The 15,030-nt window shown below is 50.3% G+C and overlaps 5 protein-coding genes across 5 annotated transcripts; 2 read left to right on the forward strand and 3 right to left on the reverse strand.

The window, feature by feature from the left end:
• Window positions 1–299: 299 nt before the first annotated feature.
• On the reverse strand, window positions 300–939 carry N7515_000389 (uncharacterized protein; the record flags this gene model as incomplete). Its single annotated transcript, XM_056661133.1, has 3 exons — window positions 300–337; window positions 410–636; window positions 686–939. The coding sequence occupies 3 exons, from the start codon at window positions 937–939 to the stop codon at window positions 300–302; spliced, it is 519 nt and encodes a 172-aa protein (XP_056526299.1).
• A 3,312-nt stretch (window positions 940–4,251) lies between these two features.
• Window positions 4,252–4,944, reverse strand: N7515_000390 (uncharacterized protein; the record flags this gene model as incomplete). The annotated part of the gene is made up of 1 exon (XM_056661134.1): window positions 4,252–4,944. The coding sequence occupies one exon, from the start codon at window positions 4,942–4,944 to the stop codon at window positions 4,252–4,254; it is 693 nt and encodes a 230-aa protein (XP_056526300.1).
• Window positions 4,945–5,946: 1,002 nt separating this feature from the next.
• N7515_000391 (uncharacterized protein) lies at window positions 5,947–7,560 on the reverse strand (the record flags this gene model as incomplete). Its single annotated transcript, XM_056661135.1, has 1 exon — window positions 5,947–7,560. The coding sequence occupies one exon, from the start codon at window positions 7,558–7,560 to the stop codon at window positions 5,947–5,949; it is 1,614 nt and encodes a 537-aa protein (XP_056526301.1).
• Window positions 7,561–8,376: 816 nt separating this feature from the next.
• Window positions 8,377–8,925, forward strand: N7515_000392 (thioredoxin family protein; the record flags this gene model as incomplete). Its single annotated transcript, XM_056661136.1, has 3 exons — window positions 8,377–8,419; window positions 8,498–8,576; window positions 8,634–8,925. The coding sequence occupies 3 exons, from the start codon at window positions 8,377–8,379 to the stop codon at window positions 8,923–8,925; spliced, it is 414 nt and encodes a 137-aa protein (XP_056526302.1).
• Window positions 8,926–10,396: 1,471 nt separating this feature from the next.
• Window positions 10,397–15,018, forward strand: N7515_000393 (putative ABC transporter; the record flags this gene model as incomplete). Its single annotated transcript, XM_056661137.1, has 4 exons — window positions 10,397–10,790; window positions 10,842–11,399; window positions 11,464–14,933; window positions 14,989–15,018. 4 exons carry the CDS (start codon window positions 10,397–10,399, stop codon window positions 15,016–15,018), a joined length of 4,452 nt encoding a protein of 1,483 aa, XP_056526303.1.
• Window positions 15,019–15,030: the final 12 nt, after the last annotated feature.

The following is a 15,030-nucleotide window of genomic DNA, read 5'->3' on the forward strand; positions in this document are numbered from 1 at the left end:
CAATGATCCAGACGTTGACAGCTCCCTTCGTGTTTGAAAACCACCAAGCTGCGTATCAGAATTCAAGACTTCTTCTGTACTTGGAGTTATTGGTGTGCCACAAAAGAATGTCTTCTCGCGGGGTGCTTGCGCAGCTTCGGGGCCAGCCTTCTGCCCGCCGACGTGTGGTGCACGCTCCGCAAACAGTTCTTTGTGGCCCCAGCCAGCGCTGCTTCAGTCGTTATCTCTTGCCAATGCTTATTGATGAGTTTCCACCTTCCCGCGGCGAGTGTAATATCCTTGGCGCGCACGGCATCGTCCTAGAACTTGATCTTCGTTGCAATGTTCGCCCAGATATCTGTTAACAGAGTATCTTAGCAGTGTTTCCTCATAACTATATCGTCTAGTTATAAATATGTGGAGGACTTACTTCTGATGTAGGATTTTCCCTGCTCGCTGCTGTTCTTGTAGTCCAGGATATCAGCCGTGAATCGAAAACAGCCAATGAAATCCTCCTCATTGAAGTTTGTGTAGAAAATGCCGACAACGAGCAACAATCGCGCGGCGTACACGGAAATGCTGATTGAATTGGCGTTGCAAGCCAGGGACGGTCTGGGTGTTGTGTGGGCGCACCAAACGACATTCAGGTCATGGCCCCTGGGGAAGCAAAGGCAGTTGATCGTAAAGCCCAAACTATCCTTTGTACCTCCGATTAACTTCTGCAAGTTGAGGGGATAAAGTGACACTTTCTTTCCGCCTAGAGGCCACCATGTGACTATCCTGGAGACAATACACAATGTGGCCCTGGTAGGCTGGTGCCGATATTGCCTCGCACAAACGAGACACGAAAGCTGCCGTCGGCTTCTCGGCAGGTCTTGATGATAAGAGCATGCCGGTCACGAACGTGAAACCGGCGAACGTAGTGCCAGCCGAGTGCTTTCTGGAGTTTGAGAGGACCATCCATGTCTTCGGTCAAGACTCAAGCCTGTGCGGTCTCGGCGCAGCGTGATCCAACATGTTATCTGGGCGACACCTTCTCAATCTATAGCGGACATCTGTGCCACGCTATTCATGGCAGGTCTCATGGCGAGTGGGCTCACAGTACCCAATGTAGGTAGCTCTGAATGGGAGCCGCATAACGAAGCCCTGTGGAAGGGTCGCAAGCATGGCAGTGACTTGCGGGTCTCTCGCTATCATCTGCTGCGAGGCGGGAGTTCGGAACTATGTTGTCACCGTCGACAGTCGTCGGTTAGGGTTCGGGCGAGATCGATGCATTCGGAGGTTGTCGCTTGCACTGCCCGTGATCTGACCAGATTCACTGGGCCACCAGTCGAAGGGCGAAGTGGCAGATCATCGAAACGGACAGGACGGAGTAATGATCACCGCCGGGCAGTGAACCTGGATGTAACGAGATCAGGTTAGTATTGAAGTTTCATCGGCGGTCATTTATGGGTGTTGGGGATGATGATGAGTCTTACCAGGTCGAATGGTTTTGATGAAAAAAGGAGCTGGATTTGATGCAGCTGGTGTATATATGAGCTGGTGTATATATGATGATTCCAATCAACAGAAGTTGTGGATGGATAGTATCGGCAAAAGGGAAGATGAGTTGATGTGAGTAGGTGAAGAAAAGGATAAACAATCTCTCGTCAGTTAGCTCCCTTATATAGTGGAATGACCCAGCACATGATAGCACATGATTCCCTTGTTTCTGCCTTTTCAGATACATCAAACATACTGGTACATACTAACCTCCAAACGGAGCAAAGTGTCAAGACATACCCTTCCAAATGACACTGACCAGAGGTGGAAGCTAGCGGATCTTCCTATCTTTTACTTCGTTATATTTTGTTTTTGTGTATTCCTGAGATTTTCTATTGTAAAATTTCTTAATTTGAATTAAGGTATCTTGTAAATCTCAGGGAGAGTGGAGACCAACCCCAGGAAAAGGTCAAAGCAGGAAAAGCAGACATGCAAAACGCGGAGTTGGCGCATCCTGGGCTGGATGACATCCCCATGCGGCTTTCCAGACAATTGAAATCTGTTCTCTGCCTGGGACGCACATCCAGGTCCTCACAAACAAGGTTCCCAGGCTCCCACAACCCCAATCAGTGGGGGAATTCCGTGGGAGGGAGGAGCAGGCTGCGGTGATGCCTCTCTCACTCCCTCTCCAGGTTGTGACTGTCATTGAGTACCTCAGCAACGACGGAGCCGGCGTCCAGGACAACTGCCGGGGCCAGTAGGAGCTTCGGCAGCAGCAACCACGCCAGCCCGCCACTGCAACCATTGCCGAGATGACGGCAGTGGGCCATCCTCATATATCCATCCCATTCCCGATCTCAAAATGCACATCCCCTTTTTCTCCGTTGTCTGGAACGATCTCCCGGGTATCCTCAGGCTGTCGCGTACCCATTTGCCGTGGAGGGAAGAGGATTTGAAGACACGGCCCTCACATTCCCGGATCACCTCCGATCCATTTATAGCAACTGCCCGGCGTCCTGGTCCTTGTCAACCAGGACAGGGTCCACCAGTTGCATGGCTCGGTTCAGGATTGCAGTTACTCGATACTTGCAGCTGCCTGTTGGAGCCTTTGGCGGGGCTCTGATAATGGCCAGAGAGTGAGCTGGAGGGGTTGTGACCGGGTGGTAAACGGGGTTGCCCAACCACTTGTAGTGCTGGATGTTCTCATCGTAGTCGTATTATCGTATATATAAGCGCGGAGCTGTCATGAATTTCGCCTCGCCGGGGGCTCGCGAGAGAAAATGTCAAAGGGGATTTGCTCCTATATATACCTTTGCACCAGGGCAGACGTCAGAGGTAACATCTCAAAAGCGTGACTAGAGAAAGACGGGAGATAGGTACCATTATTGGAGACGGCATAGTGGCCCTGAAAGCCAAAGTAAGGCTGCGGTTGTGCCTCGACCAGTTTGAGTCCTGTATCAAGGTAACTATTAGCGTCTAGTCTCTTACTAAAGTATCGGACAGAGAATCGGGGATAGTACCATTATTGAATGGGCTGGAGAGCTGAATGACAACCAGCAGCAGAGTCGGGGAGGTCAAGCAAGGAAAGCTGTCCATTGGTTTCTTCCTGTCGGCGTTGTTAATATCTGACAGCAGAGACAAGTGGTATATAGCATCCAAGCACATACCATAGTGATAGCGTTCTAAGCTATGAGCCTATGATAAGTTAAAAAGATGAAGGTTTTGGTTAATCGTGGTAGATCAGAATATGATGGAAAATGGCGAAAAAGAAAAGAAAAATCAAGCAACATGCGTTGCTAAGGACGTGTTCTATGTCGCTGTGAAGGAACGCTCTTGCTATTTCTGCAAGACCTGTCGAGGAAACAATCTACCACCCTTTAGACTTGAATCAAGTCATATGATCTTGGTCGGAAACACCTCTAAACCGAGTATATAGTCTGCTTCACTGGCCTGTACTTCATCTCTACACTCACTTGATGATACTGGGTGCAGGTGTGTATGCTCAAACAGAGGTTTATCCGCTCTATCTCAGTGTTGTGAGCTTGACGGATACCTCGAACAAACCTGCTGGTAATTAGGAAATGGTTTCATTGTATCCTACTTATTTAAACGGCCAGATAATGCTCAGTGGGCGGCGTTTCTGCGGAGAAAGCCTGTTTTCAGGTCGTGTTTCTGTATCTTGCCTTAGATACAATACCAATCAATCATGAAGTGATGAGAGTTGTAGTTGGACATCTCGATGGATCTTCTTACCTTTTGCCAAAGAAATGAAAGAATTAAACACCCACTTCACATGCGGCACGTGTCGCTGTGGGATTATTGGGGCAAGTCGTACCTAGGGATATGGCCTTGCCAGTTGGCTGGAGCTTGCCAGTTGGCGGAAAGCCCGCTAAACACGTCTGGAACCCGGCAACCACAAGTGGATACTGACAACTGTACAGAAGACTTTTGTTGATAATTTATTTAGAAGGGTATCGTACACGTATCCTTTTACCTTTTCCATATACTCAACACTTACAGGTAGGTGGTACACGCTTCAAGTGTTACCTGGGTGATGTATCTCTTAACTACAGGGCGGCAGGCCGAACCGCAGGCCCGGGGTTGGGCCTTGTGCCAGACGTGGAGCCTGGATGGAGGTCACTTCCAGCCCCCAAAATTCACGCCGAAATTCCAAACCACCGCTTTTTGCGAACTCGAAGCTCCAAAGGTTCAACAATCTATACAAGTTTCTTGGAGTTTCTTACAATTGTGGGAGTGAACTCAGGCTTTCATATGCTCAAGTCATGTCTCTCAACTAAGAGACTGGATCACAGGTGGGCGCGAATAAAACAGATCCCAACCAAAGGAGTCGTCCAGCTGCAAATATCCAGGCATCTGTGAATGACCCCAGCATACTTTCATCCAGCCAACATCCTCCTCTGTACACCCTTTTAGTGGCTCCTCTTCTGGACCAGGGGCCCCGCGTGCCGCTAGCTCTTCCTCATCTAACTCCTCCGGTTTCCATTGAGCATTAACCAAACGAACGAATCCTTCATCTATATCATCTTCTGGCGTGCCCAGGACCGAATCCAAGGCTTCTTGGTCAACCATGATGAAAAAGCGGTACCTGCCGTTCTTCAAATGCCACAGGTGACTGGGATCAATTCCCTGTTCCTCCTTTATTGCGGTCACAGCCCTTTCATTGAATTTCTCACGTAGGGAGATAACCGTCGCACCCTCGAAAGAGCGATCTTCCAAGACCGTTGGAGCAAAGCTGCCGAGGAGATCTAGACCATTGTAATACCCAAGGTATTGTTCGACACGCTTGTGGATCCGCACTATGAATTTCTCCCACTCGGAGTCACTCCGATACGTGCATCGATAGATCACGAAACCCCATGCTTTAAATTTGTCTCTGTCGAGAAGTCTCTCGAGCTTGTCGGCACCGTTCATCCAGCTCTCGAGTTCGGGAGTTCGTTTAGAGAGATCACGCGGTGAATCCATGTTTGTCGAAAACTGGGTTGAAGGGTTGAGAGGTAGCGTGATATGCACAGGGAGAATCTTTTGAGCGGGATGGCGAATGGGACTGCGCAGGCGAGGGAAGCTGATTTTGTTGCTTAAGTGCCGGCTGCGAAAAACACTCCTTGCAATCATAGATGCGAAATGCCTTAGCGTATGGTCACTGGGTGATAGGGGAGCGGAAAAAGTTAGAGAAAACACGTGGACGCTGGCAAGCTTCCGCCAACTGGCGAGGCTATATCCCTACAAACCGCCCCAATAATTCCAGATTCCCACTGTGACACGTGCCGCGTCTGATATGGTATTTATTTCTATGGCAAAATGTATCAAAATTTCAACGTTCATTCACAAACTCCTTTATCTCATCCACCCCTAACTCAGCGGTACCCGACTTAGTGTATAGTATTAATGTCTAGTAATGGACGTATCTAAACCCTTTATCGATCTTCCGTTTTGTCCTGAGAAAAGAGAATGCTATTGGCTTCCAACTTCCAATTCTAGAATGGACAACATCTCACCAGAATTCCGTGTTCAACACCCTCGGGCCTCAGCTGAGGCTCAGCCTCAGTCTCCTAGGTGGCTATCAATCGCCGCATTGTCTCCACTCTTGTTTTCAACGTATACTTATATATTCAGAAAATTGGCTGAATTAAAGCCATTGCAGAGTTATCATATGCAAACGTCGAATCCGTTCAATTCAGCCATCTTTTGTAAGGCGGGGGCCATACTGTCTTACGTAGCCTCTTAGGGTCCAGCAGTCACGTGGCCAGATAAGGCACTGCCAACTGGCTGATTCAGGCATCAAACTGGCTGATTGTGATATTACACTTGGCTATTGTGGTATTACAGTTGGCTGATTCAGGATCACAACTTACGCAACTCTCTGACTGGAGGGTACAATGAACTGTAACCTGCTATCTGACCGACTCGTTTTCGCAGACTAAATCTAAATCTAAATAAGTTATAGTGGATGAATGAACAACTGCTTCAAACCCGTTCACTCGCATATGCTTGATTCCTTCCCTGGGAACGGATGGCCTTATTCCCAGCCATTGATGTTTTCCACGCCTTGATTCCCGAATTGAAAACACCATCAACCTGCTCCAGCGTAAGCCCAGCAGTCTCTGGCACGAGGAAGAATATCATCGTCGCAATGATAGCAGTGACACCAGCATAAAAGTAGCCCACATTGGCACCCATGTTCCCATAATTAGGTCCGAGCATGTAAGGCGTCCAGAAGGTAGCACCGAACGAGAATATTCCAAAGAATATCGTTGTGTTAGCCTGCCCGAAGGTGCGGAGTGGAACGCTGTGCATCTCCACCGAAGTCAGGCCAGCACTCGGAGCGATGGTGGCACCAAATACAAAGGACCACAGGCACAAAAACACCACCATCACCATCTCTCCGCTCTTGTTCATGCCAAGAGCAGTGCTGACAGAGGAGAGAATCAGCATGCACAATCCCATAGCAACATAACCTGATAGAATGGTCATTCTTCTCCCCGCGTACTCCACAACGAACGGACCGAACAACGATCCTCCCAAAATGCACAGCCCAATGATAACATTGATCAAATATGGATCACTGACTCCAACACCCTTGAGAAACAGCGCAGCATACGGCTGCACAAACTGAATCCCCGTAACAGCAAGACCGACCATAATCAAAGCAGAAGTCAAAGTCCGACCAACATGCTTCCGACTATAGATGTCAACCCAAGAAACAGACTTCGCCCCAGCCCTCTCATTCTCAAGATGCTTCCTGATCCCATCAATCTGCCCCGTAACAACAGGCGAACACGGCCTCTGACAACAAAGCACCCCAAACGATATCCTCGCCTCCTCCTCCCGCCCATGCCCCATAAGCCATCGCGGCGACTCAGGAAGCGTCGAAATCCCCACCCCAAGAACAATCCCCAGCGGAATCTGACACACGATCGGCGTCTTCCATTGCCAGTCATTGTCCGGCTTCAGTCGCGCAGACCCCGCACAAACAGCCGAAGCAGCGACATTCCCCATCGCGAGCCCGACATTGTAGAATCCCAGCGATAGTCCGCGCTGACTGGCAGCAATACACTCGGAGCCATAGGTGACGCTCGAGGCTATCAGCTGTCCAATGCCGACGGCGCTGATGGATCTACACACCATGTAGTGTAGGAAGCTGCCACTGGTGCCGAGCATTCCGGCGGCGCCGATTATGGCTAAACAGCAGCCAATTTGTATTGATCGTCTGCGGCCGAGGTATTGGCCTGATAGGCCTGCGATGCCGCCTCCTACCGCGATGAAGAGGTAGTTGAGGCTTATGAGGGATTGCTGGAGAGGTGTCAAGGTGCAGTGTTCGGTGCTGGTGTGGGTGTTTGGGTCGGGGAGCTGCTTGCAGGTACCGAAGGAGCTTTTGTAAGAGGGCATTATTAGGACTGTGCCGGAGTAGCCGTTGTCGAAGTTTGCGATCCATGCTGCAAAGGCTACCCATAATGAGAGGCGGATCATTGGGCTAGTGGTACTGGGAACATTTTGGTTGGTTTTGTCGACAGTTGGGGGGTCAGTGGTGTCGGAGTTGGACTGGGACTCGAGTTTTGGGTTTGCCTGTTGTGACTCCATGTTTGATAGTACCCCTTTGGGGAAGGGAAGACGATGAATCGTATGTGCTAGGTCTCGCTCATAGCTCGACAGTAGCGGTATGGACTGCCACACGGGGTATATACCTATGGGTTTGGTCTACCATTTGGTAGATCGAGGGCGAGGAGATAAGGTAGCCGGAGGGCTTGCGTGCATTCCAGAGCCACAACATACGTACACATATTGTCACGAAGAATGCGAGTATCATGCCCACTGCAGGAGAGTGATCGGTCGTCGGGTTTCTTATCTTTTAGTATTAATATTCAGTACTGCGTATGCGACTTACTGTGTAAATAGCCTTAAGGTAGTCCGGACCACCTTATCAACATTGAACCGATGGACCATGACCCATCACAAAGTGGGTGGAACAGAACCGACTCTGTGATTGAATGCATTATGGTAGTCTGGTAGATTGAAGATTCTTAGCTGACTGTCATTGCTCAGCATTCAGAAGCCAGAACTAAGATCCAGGAACTACCAACCTGCCGATTATCCCTTGGAGGCAACCTTCATAGGACACCACCTGCTGTGGAATACAGCGACTGCCTGATAGCAGTTCATGTTCAAGATCATATTCATGACGAAGTTACAAACAGAAAATCCAACAATATGCTTCACAATAGTTCACATGGCTTTACTCGCCCGACGCCACATCCCGCCAGTTGGCAGGTGAGGATGTCGTGATTCGATATCTCTACTGTCACCGTGTACTGTGTAGATGGGGCATAGTACCAGGTCACGTGCCGGGCCGTGCCGAATAACGCGATGCTCCACTGAGAATCCCAAGGTCAACTGAGGATGGAGCTCAAGACTGTCCTTATTCTCGCTGCAATCTACATAGGTAAGAATAAACACAACACTTCTGCAAACGCCGCCCACATCGGGCCCAGCATCCGGCGCATCAACTAACCCTCATAAGCTGTCCGCATCTTCCTCAAGTCCCGCACCTCAAGCCCCGCAGCCACGATGTCTCACGGAAAGGTCACTGAGATCGACAAGTAAGGGAGTACTCAATCTGGCGCTCGATATACACAATACTAATACATCGCAAATAGCCAAGTCATCTTCAAAGCCCTCGTCTCCTCCGGCCCCGTCGTCGTAGATTTCTTCGCAACCTGGTGCGGACCCTGCAAGGCCGTCGCCCCCGTCGTCGGCAAGCTCAGCGAGCAGTACGAGAACGTCCGTTTCCTCCAGGTGGATGTCGATAAGCTGCAGGTTGTCGCGCGGGAGCTGGGTGTGAATGCTATGCCTACGTTCGTGGTGTTCAAGGACGGCAAGGAGGTGAGCCGTGTTGTTGGCGGTGATATGAAGAAGCTTGACGCTCAGATCAAGGCGATTACGGCATAGTTGCTTTGGGTTCGGCGTGGTTAGGTAGTGGTCTTGACTCTTTTGTCGAATTTGTCGGGACTACAGTTATGGATATTCCCGTGCAGCCGGGGAACTGCATTGTTATCTCCATCAGTTTGAATATTATGAATCGCGGCTTGGAATTGAGCGCGTTTCAGGCATTTGGGTTTGAACTGATGTTGCAACTGCCGATCTTGTCTCGGGTGGTTCTATCCGGAGTATATCGGTGAGCGTTGGATGTGAGCACTCGAGTTAGGCATCCACACATTGCGGATATTTTTCGAGTCATGCGGGCGTTTATTGGCGCAAAATCCCGACTTCCCGAGTAGGCTATGCATGTAGGGTGAAGGGCGCATGTCATGCACGTGTCCACGTGTGGGCCGTGGGGTTTGGAGTACCACTAAAAGCAGTGTCTGGACTTCGAATGCTACATCGGCATACGCTCAAAGGATCTCAGTGTGATATGTCAATTCTACAGTCTTTCTCGCAATCAGGTTCTGGCAAGACGAACTGGCTACGAATTGAGTTGAATCTACCAATACCCGAAGATATTCCGAGGCTAACTCGAAGAGGATAGGTGTAGCCGAAATTTGTTAGCGAACGGAAGCGTTAGCATAACCACCGTAGGCCGTAAAAGAGCTATATGTGAAAGAAATATAACTAAGGTGTTACTAGGGGATTACTATCCCCTTTTGAGCATCAAGTTTCGCAATGATTGGGGCGTATGCAGTGTCTACAGGGGCCATCCATGGATGTGGTGAGAACTGAGAACAACTGCCCTGTTCTTTCGGGCTTCTACCCCATAAAGTGGAGAATCGAGAACCTCATTTTTTCCCGTCTCGGCTCTCCACCGAGATTGATAAAACGGGTTTCGAACTGAGTTCAAGCTCTGCTCTAGAACGGGACCCTGTATAACCTGCATATAACCCAACGTGTCAAGGCTCATGTACTAGTATTCATGAGTCATTTGGATTCATCTGGGCTTTGACTCTTCTGATCGGAGACTTATCCCATTTGGGACTCCGTCAACTAAGGACTTGGCATCCTGCCCCAAGGTCACTTTGAGTACTTGAGAAGACTCGGTTGAGCGGAGTTAAGCTTCGTCCGTTGGATTCAACTGCTAACACCTAACACCGCTACTTTCCACCCCTGTAAAAAAGAGAGCCGAGGGCAAATTTGATATGGCACTTAATACTACCGAGCCCCAGATCATTCGGGCTTAGTCTCTTTAGCACCCTTCTAGCCCATTCTTTTTTTCCTTCTTCTTCATTTCTTTAATACTTCATTTCAGGGGCTTCTGATTTCAAAGCAGATATTCTACTGTAAATATTTGTTGTTCCTTTCACTTAATACTCATCTCGAAAAGGTCATACGATACACTTCCGGCCTTGGAACTTAGCCGTGGAAGTGCCTCGGGAGAATTTGCGGGATCGGCTATTATTTGTCTCGGCACTGGTGCTGAAGATCTTCGATGTCGAACATCCATGTCTCGGACCACAAGCTGGCAATGACTGAAACAAGTAGCAGATCGGACGTGGATACCCTGGGCTCAAACAGCTATGGGCGCCAGCTGGAAGAGATCCGCATCAACAACCCGCAGGGTGATACTTCGCCTCAGACTGGGGTCGACGTGGACGCGGCAGAGAAAGAGTTCGAGGAACTGAATAGACAGTTCTCTAGCATTTCGCACCAAGCTCAGAGATTGTCTAGACAAGCTTCGCGGGCGTCAAAGCCGGGAGCTGCGACTCACGATATCGAGAAGGATGGAGGCTCGACTGCCTCGGATGAGTCGTGGGATCTGGAGTCCACGCTCCGTGGTGATTATACTGCTTCTGAAGCGGCGGGGATCAAAAATAAGCATATCGGTATGTAGACTCCGGGAATCAGATGGAAGGCAATGCTGAGTATCTCTCTAGGTGTGATCTGGAACAACCTTACAGTCCGGGGAATGGGCGGCGTTAAGACAATCATCAAGACCTTTCCAGATGCAATTATCGATTTCCTCAATGTACCCGGAATGATCATTGATCTCCTTGGGTGGAGAAAGACCGGACAAGAGTACAATATTCTGGAGGGTTTCCGAGGTCTCACACGACCGGGTGAGATGGTCTTGGTTCTTGGTCGTCCTGGATCGGGTTGTACCACTTTCCTCAAGGTTATTGCAAACCAACGGTTTGGATACACTGGGGTAGATGGAGAAGTCCTCTACGGTCCATTTGGCGCCGATGCCTTCGCCAAAAGATACCGCGGAGAAGCTGTATACAATCAAGAGGATGATATTCACCAGCCGACGTTGACTGTCAAACAAACTCTGGGATTCGCCCTCGACACCAAGACCCCAGGAAAGCGTCCACTGGGTGTCTCGAAGACCGAGTTCAAGGAGAAAGTTACCAACTTGCTTTTGAAAATGTTCAACATTGAGCACACTGCCAACACGGTGATTGGCAACCAATTCATCCGTGGTGTCTCTGGAGGTGGGTGATTGCCTTATCATTTACAGCTTGTCTTGTACACAGTATATGATGCTAACTAGAACAGGCGAGCGGCGTCGGGTGTCGATCGCAGAAATGATGATCACATCTGCGACTGTATTGGCTTGGGATAACAGCACTCGCGGTCTGGATGCATCTACCGCTCTTGATTTCGCCAAGTCCCTGCGGATTTTGACCAACATATACAAGACGACCACTTTTGTCTCCCTCTACCAAGCATCTGAGAACATCTACAAGCAGTTCGACAAGGTTCTTGTGATCGATAGCGGCCGCCAAGTGTTCTTCGGCCCCGTATCCGAAGCCCGATCATATTTCGAAGATCTGGGCTTCCGCGAAAAGCCTCGTCAGACTACTCCCGACTATTTGACAGGATGTACCGATCCCTACGAGAGGGAGTTCAAGGATGGACGAAGCGCCGAAAATGTGCCGTCCACGCCTCAGGCTTTGGTCGAAGCCTTCGATCAGTCAATCTTCAGCGAAAGACTAGACGATGAGATGAAGGCCTACCGCGCACAGCTTCAGAAAGAGAAGCAAATCTTCGATGACTTCGAAATCGCTAACAGGGAGGCGAAGCGCAAGTTCACGTCTGATAAGTCTGTGTATTCGATTCCCTTCCACCTGCAAATCTGGGCTTTGATGCAACGCCAGTTCCTGCTCAAATGGCAAGATAAATTCGCTCTGACAGTCTCTTGGATTACCTCTGTCGGCATTGCCATCATCTTGGGTACGGTATGGCTCAATCAACCGAAAACCAGCGCCGGTGCTTTCACTCGAGGAGGTCTTCTATTCATCAGTCTACTGTTCAACGGCTTCCAGGCATTTTCGGAACTTGCATCTACCATGATGGGCCGCTCGATCGTCAACAAACACCGCTCATTCACGTTCTATAGACCAAGTGCGTTGTTTATCGCACAGATCCTCGTTGACACAGCGTTTGCCATTGCACGCATTCTGGTATTCAGCATTATCGTGTACTTCATGTGTGGACTGCATCTCGACCCCGGGGCATTCTTCATTTTCGTCTTGATCATCCTTGAGGGATATGTTACCATGACTGTATTCTTCCGAACAGTCGGATGTGTCAGTCCAGACTTCGATTATGCCATCAAGTTCGCATCTGTCATCATTACCTTTTTTGTCCTGACATCCGGATACCTCATCCAGTGGTCCAGCGCGCAAGTGTGGCTGCGGTGGATATACTTTGTCAACCCTTTTGGTCTCGGCTTCGCTTCGCTCATGGTAAACGAGTTCAGACACCTTACTCTGACATGTACAAAAGATTCTCTTGTCCCCACTGGTCCTGGCTATGATGATATCGCTCACCAGGCCTGTACTCTGGCGGGAGGCGAGCCTGGGTCGGCAATCATCCCTGGTTCCAACTACCTTGCACAAACATTCAGCTATCTGGGAGGGGACCTTTGGCGAAACTTCGGCATCATGCTTGCTCTGATCGTCGGCTTCTTGTGTTCGAACTTGTATTTTGGAGAAACCCTTCACTTCGGAGCAGGCGGCAAAACGATCACTTTCTATCAGAAGGAAAATGACGAGCGGAAGAAGCTCAACGAGGCTTTGATGCAAAACAAGGCGAACAGACAGGCCAGGACCAACAACACAGAGGCAGGCTCAAACATAAGTATTTCGTCCAAGTCTGTGTTCACATGGGAGGATGTCTCGTACGAAGTCCCAGTGCCTTCCGGTACTCGACAACTCTTGAACTCGGTCTACGGCTATGTTCAGCCAGGGAAGCTGACGGCGCTCATGGGAGCATCTGGCGCCGGAAAGACGACATTGTTGGATGTCTTGGCAGCACGGAAGAACATCGGCGTGATCAAAGGTGATATCCTGGTCGATGGTAAGCCGCCAGGCACCTCATTCCAAAGAGGTACATCTTACGCGGAGCAGCTTGACGTTCATGAACCCATGCAAACTGTCCGAGAAGCACTGCGTTTCTCTGCAGACCTGCGCCAGCCATTTGAAACACCCCGAGAGGAGAAGTACGCCTATGTTGAAGAGATCCTAACCCTGCTAGAGCTGGAAAATCTGGCAGACGCAATCATCGGCACCCCCGAAACCGGTCTATCAGTCGAGGAACGAAAGCGCGTCACAATTGGCGTCGAGCTAGCGGCTAAGCCTGAGCTCCTTCTTTTCCTAGACGAGCCTACCTCCGGTCTGGACGGTCAATCTGCCTGGAATATTGTCCGTTTCCTTCGCAAGCTCGCCGCCGCAGGACAGGCTATCCTATGCACGATCCACCAACCCAACTCCGCTCTCTTCGAGAGCTTTGATCGTCTTCTTCTGCTCCAACGAGGAGGCGAATGCATCTACTTCGGAGACATCGGCGATGACTCTGATATCCTGCTGGACTACTTCCGCCGCAACGGAGCCGATTGCCCCGCTGACGCCAACCCAGCCGAATGGATGCTGGATGCCATCGGCGCCGGTCAAACCCGTCGCATCGGAGACCGTGACTGGGGCGATATCTGGCGCACATCTCCCGAACTGCAACAGCTTAAAGAAGAAATCATCCAGATCAAGGCCGACCGCGCCCAAGCCGTCCTAGACAGCCACGACACAACCAAAGTCGAAAGAGAATACGCCTCGCCCCTCTGGCACCAAATCAAAGTCGTCTGCCGCCGAACCAACCTCTCCTTCTGGCGCTCCAAGAACTACGGCTTCACCCGGCTCTACACGCACGTCGTCATTTCCGTGATCACCGGCCTCGTCTTCCTAAACCTCGACGACTCCCGCTCCTCCCTGCAATACCGCATCTTCGTAATCTTCAACGTCACCGTCCTGCCCGCCATCATCCTCCAAATGGTCGAACCCCGCTACGACATGGCCCGGCTAATCTTCTACCGCGAATCCGCCTCAAAAACATACTCCCAATTCGCCTTCACGCTCTCCATGATCGTCGCCGAAATCCCTTACTCCCTCATCTGCGCCGTCACCTTCTTCCTGCCCCTCTACTATATCCCAGGCTTCCAGACCGCCTCCAACCGCGCCGGCTACCAATTCCTCATCATCCTCATCACAGAGATGTTCTCCGTCACGCTGGGCCAGATGATCTCCGCCCTAACGCCCAACAGCTTCATCGCCTCCCAGTTCAACCCGCCCATCGTCATCATCTTCTCGCTCTTCTGTGGCGTCGCAATTCCCAAGCCTTCGATGCCGGGCTTCTGGCGTGCTTGGCTGTACCAGCTCGATCCGTTTACCAGGTTGATTAGCGGCATGGTTGTGACGGAGTTGCACGGGAGGGATGTTGTTTGTACGGAGTCGGAGTTGAATGTTTTCAATGCCCCGGATAATATGACTTGCGGGGAGTATATGGAGCCGTTCTTTGAGCGTGGCGGGAATGGGTATCTTGTTGATGGGGCGGCGAGGGCTTGTAGGTACTGTGCGTATAAGATTGGAGAGCAGTTCTATGCGGCGTTTAGTATGTCGTTTGATACTCGCTGGCGGGATCTGGGGATCTTTGCTGCGTTTATCGGGTCGAATCTGATTGTCTTGTTCATCGCGGTAAGTGTCTTCTGTGTTCGGTTTGCGATGGTGATGGTGATGCTAATTGATGCAGTCTCGTTTCTTGAACTTCAATCGACGATAGGTTGGGACTTGC

Source organism: Penicillium bovifimosum (genome assembly GCF_028826915.1).
Source record: "Penicillium bovifimosum strain IBT 22155 chromosome Unknown utg000001l_segment0_segment0, whole genome shotgun sequence".
In the NCBI taxonomy this organism is placed as follows: domain Eukaryota; kingdom Fungi; phylum Ascomycota; class Eurotiomycetes; order Eurotiales; family Aspergillaceae; genus Penicillium; species Penicillium bovifimosum.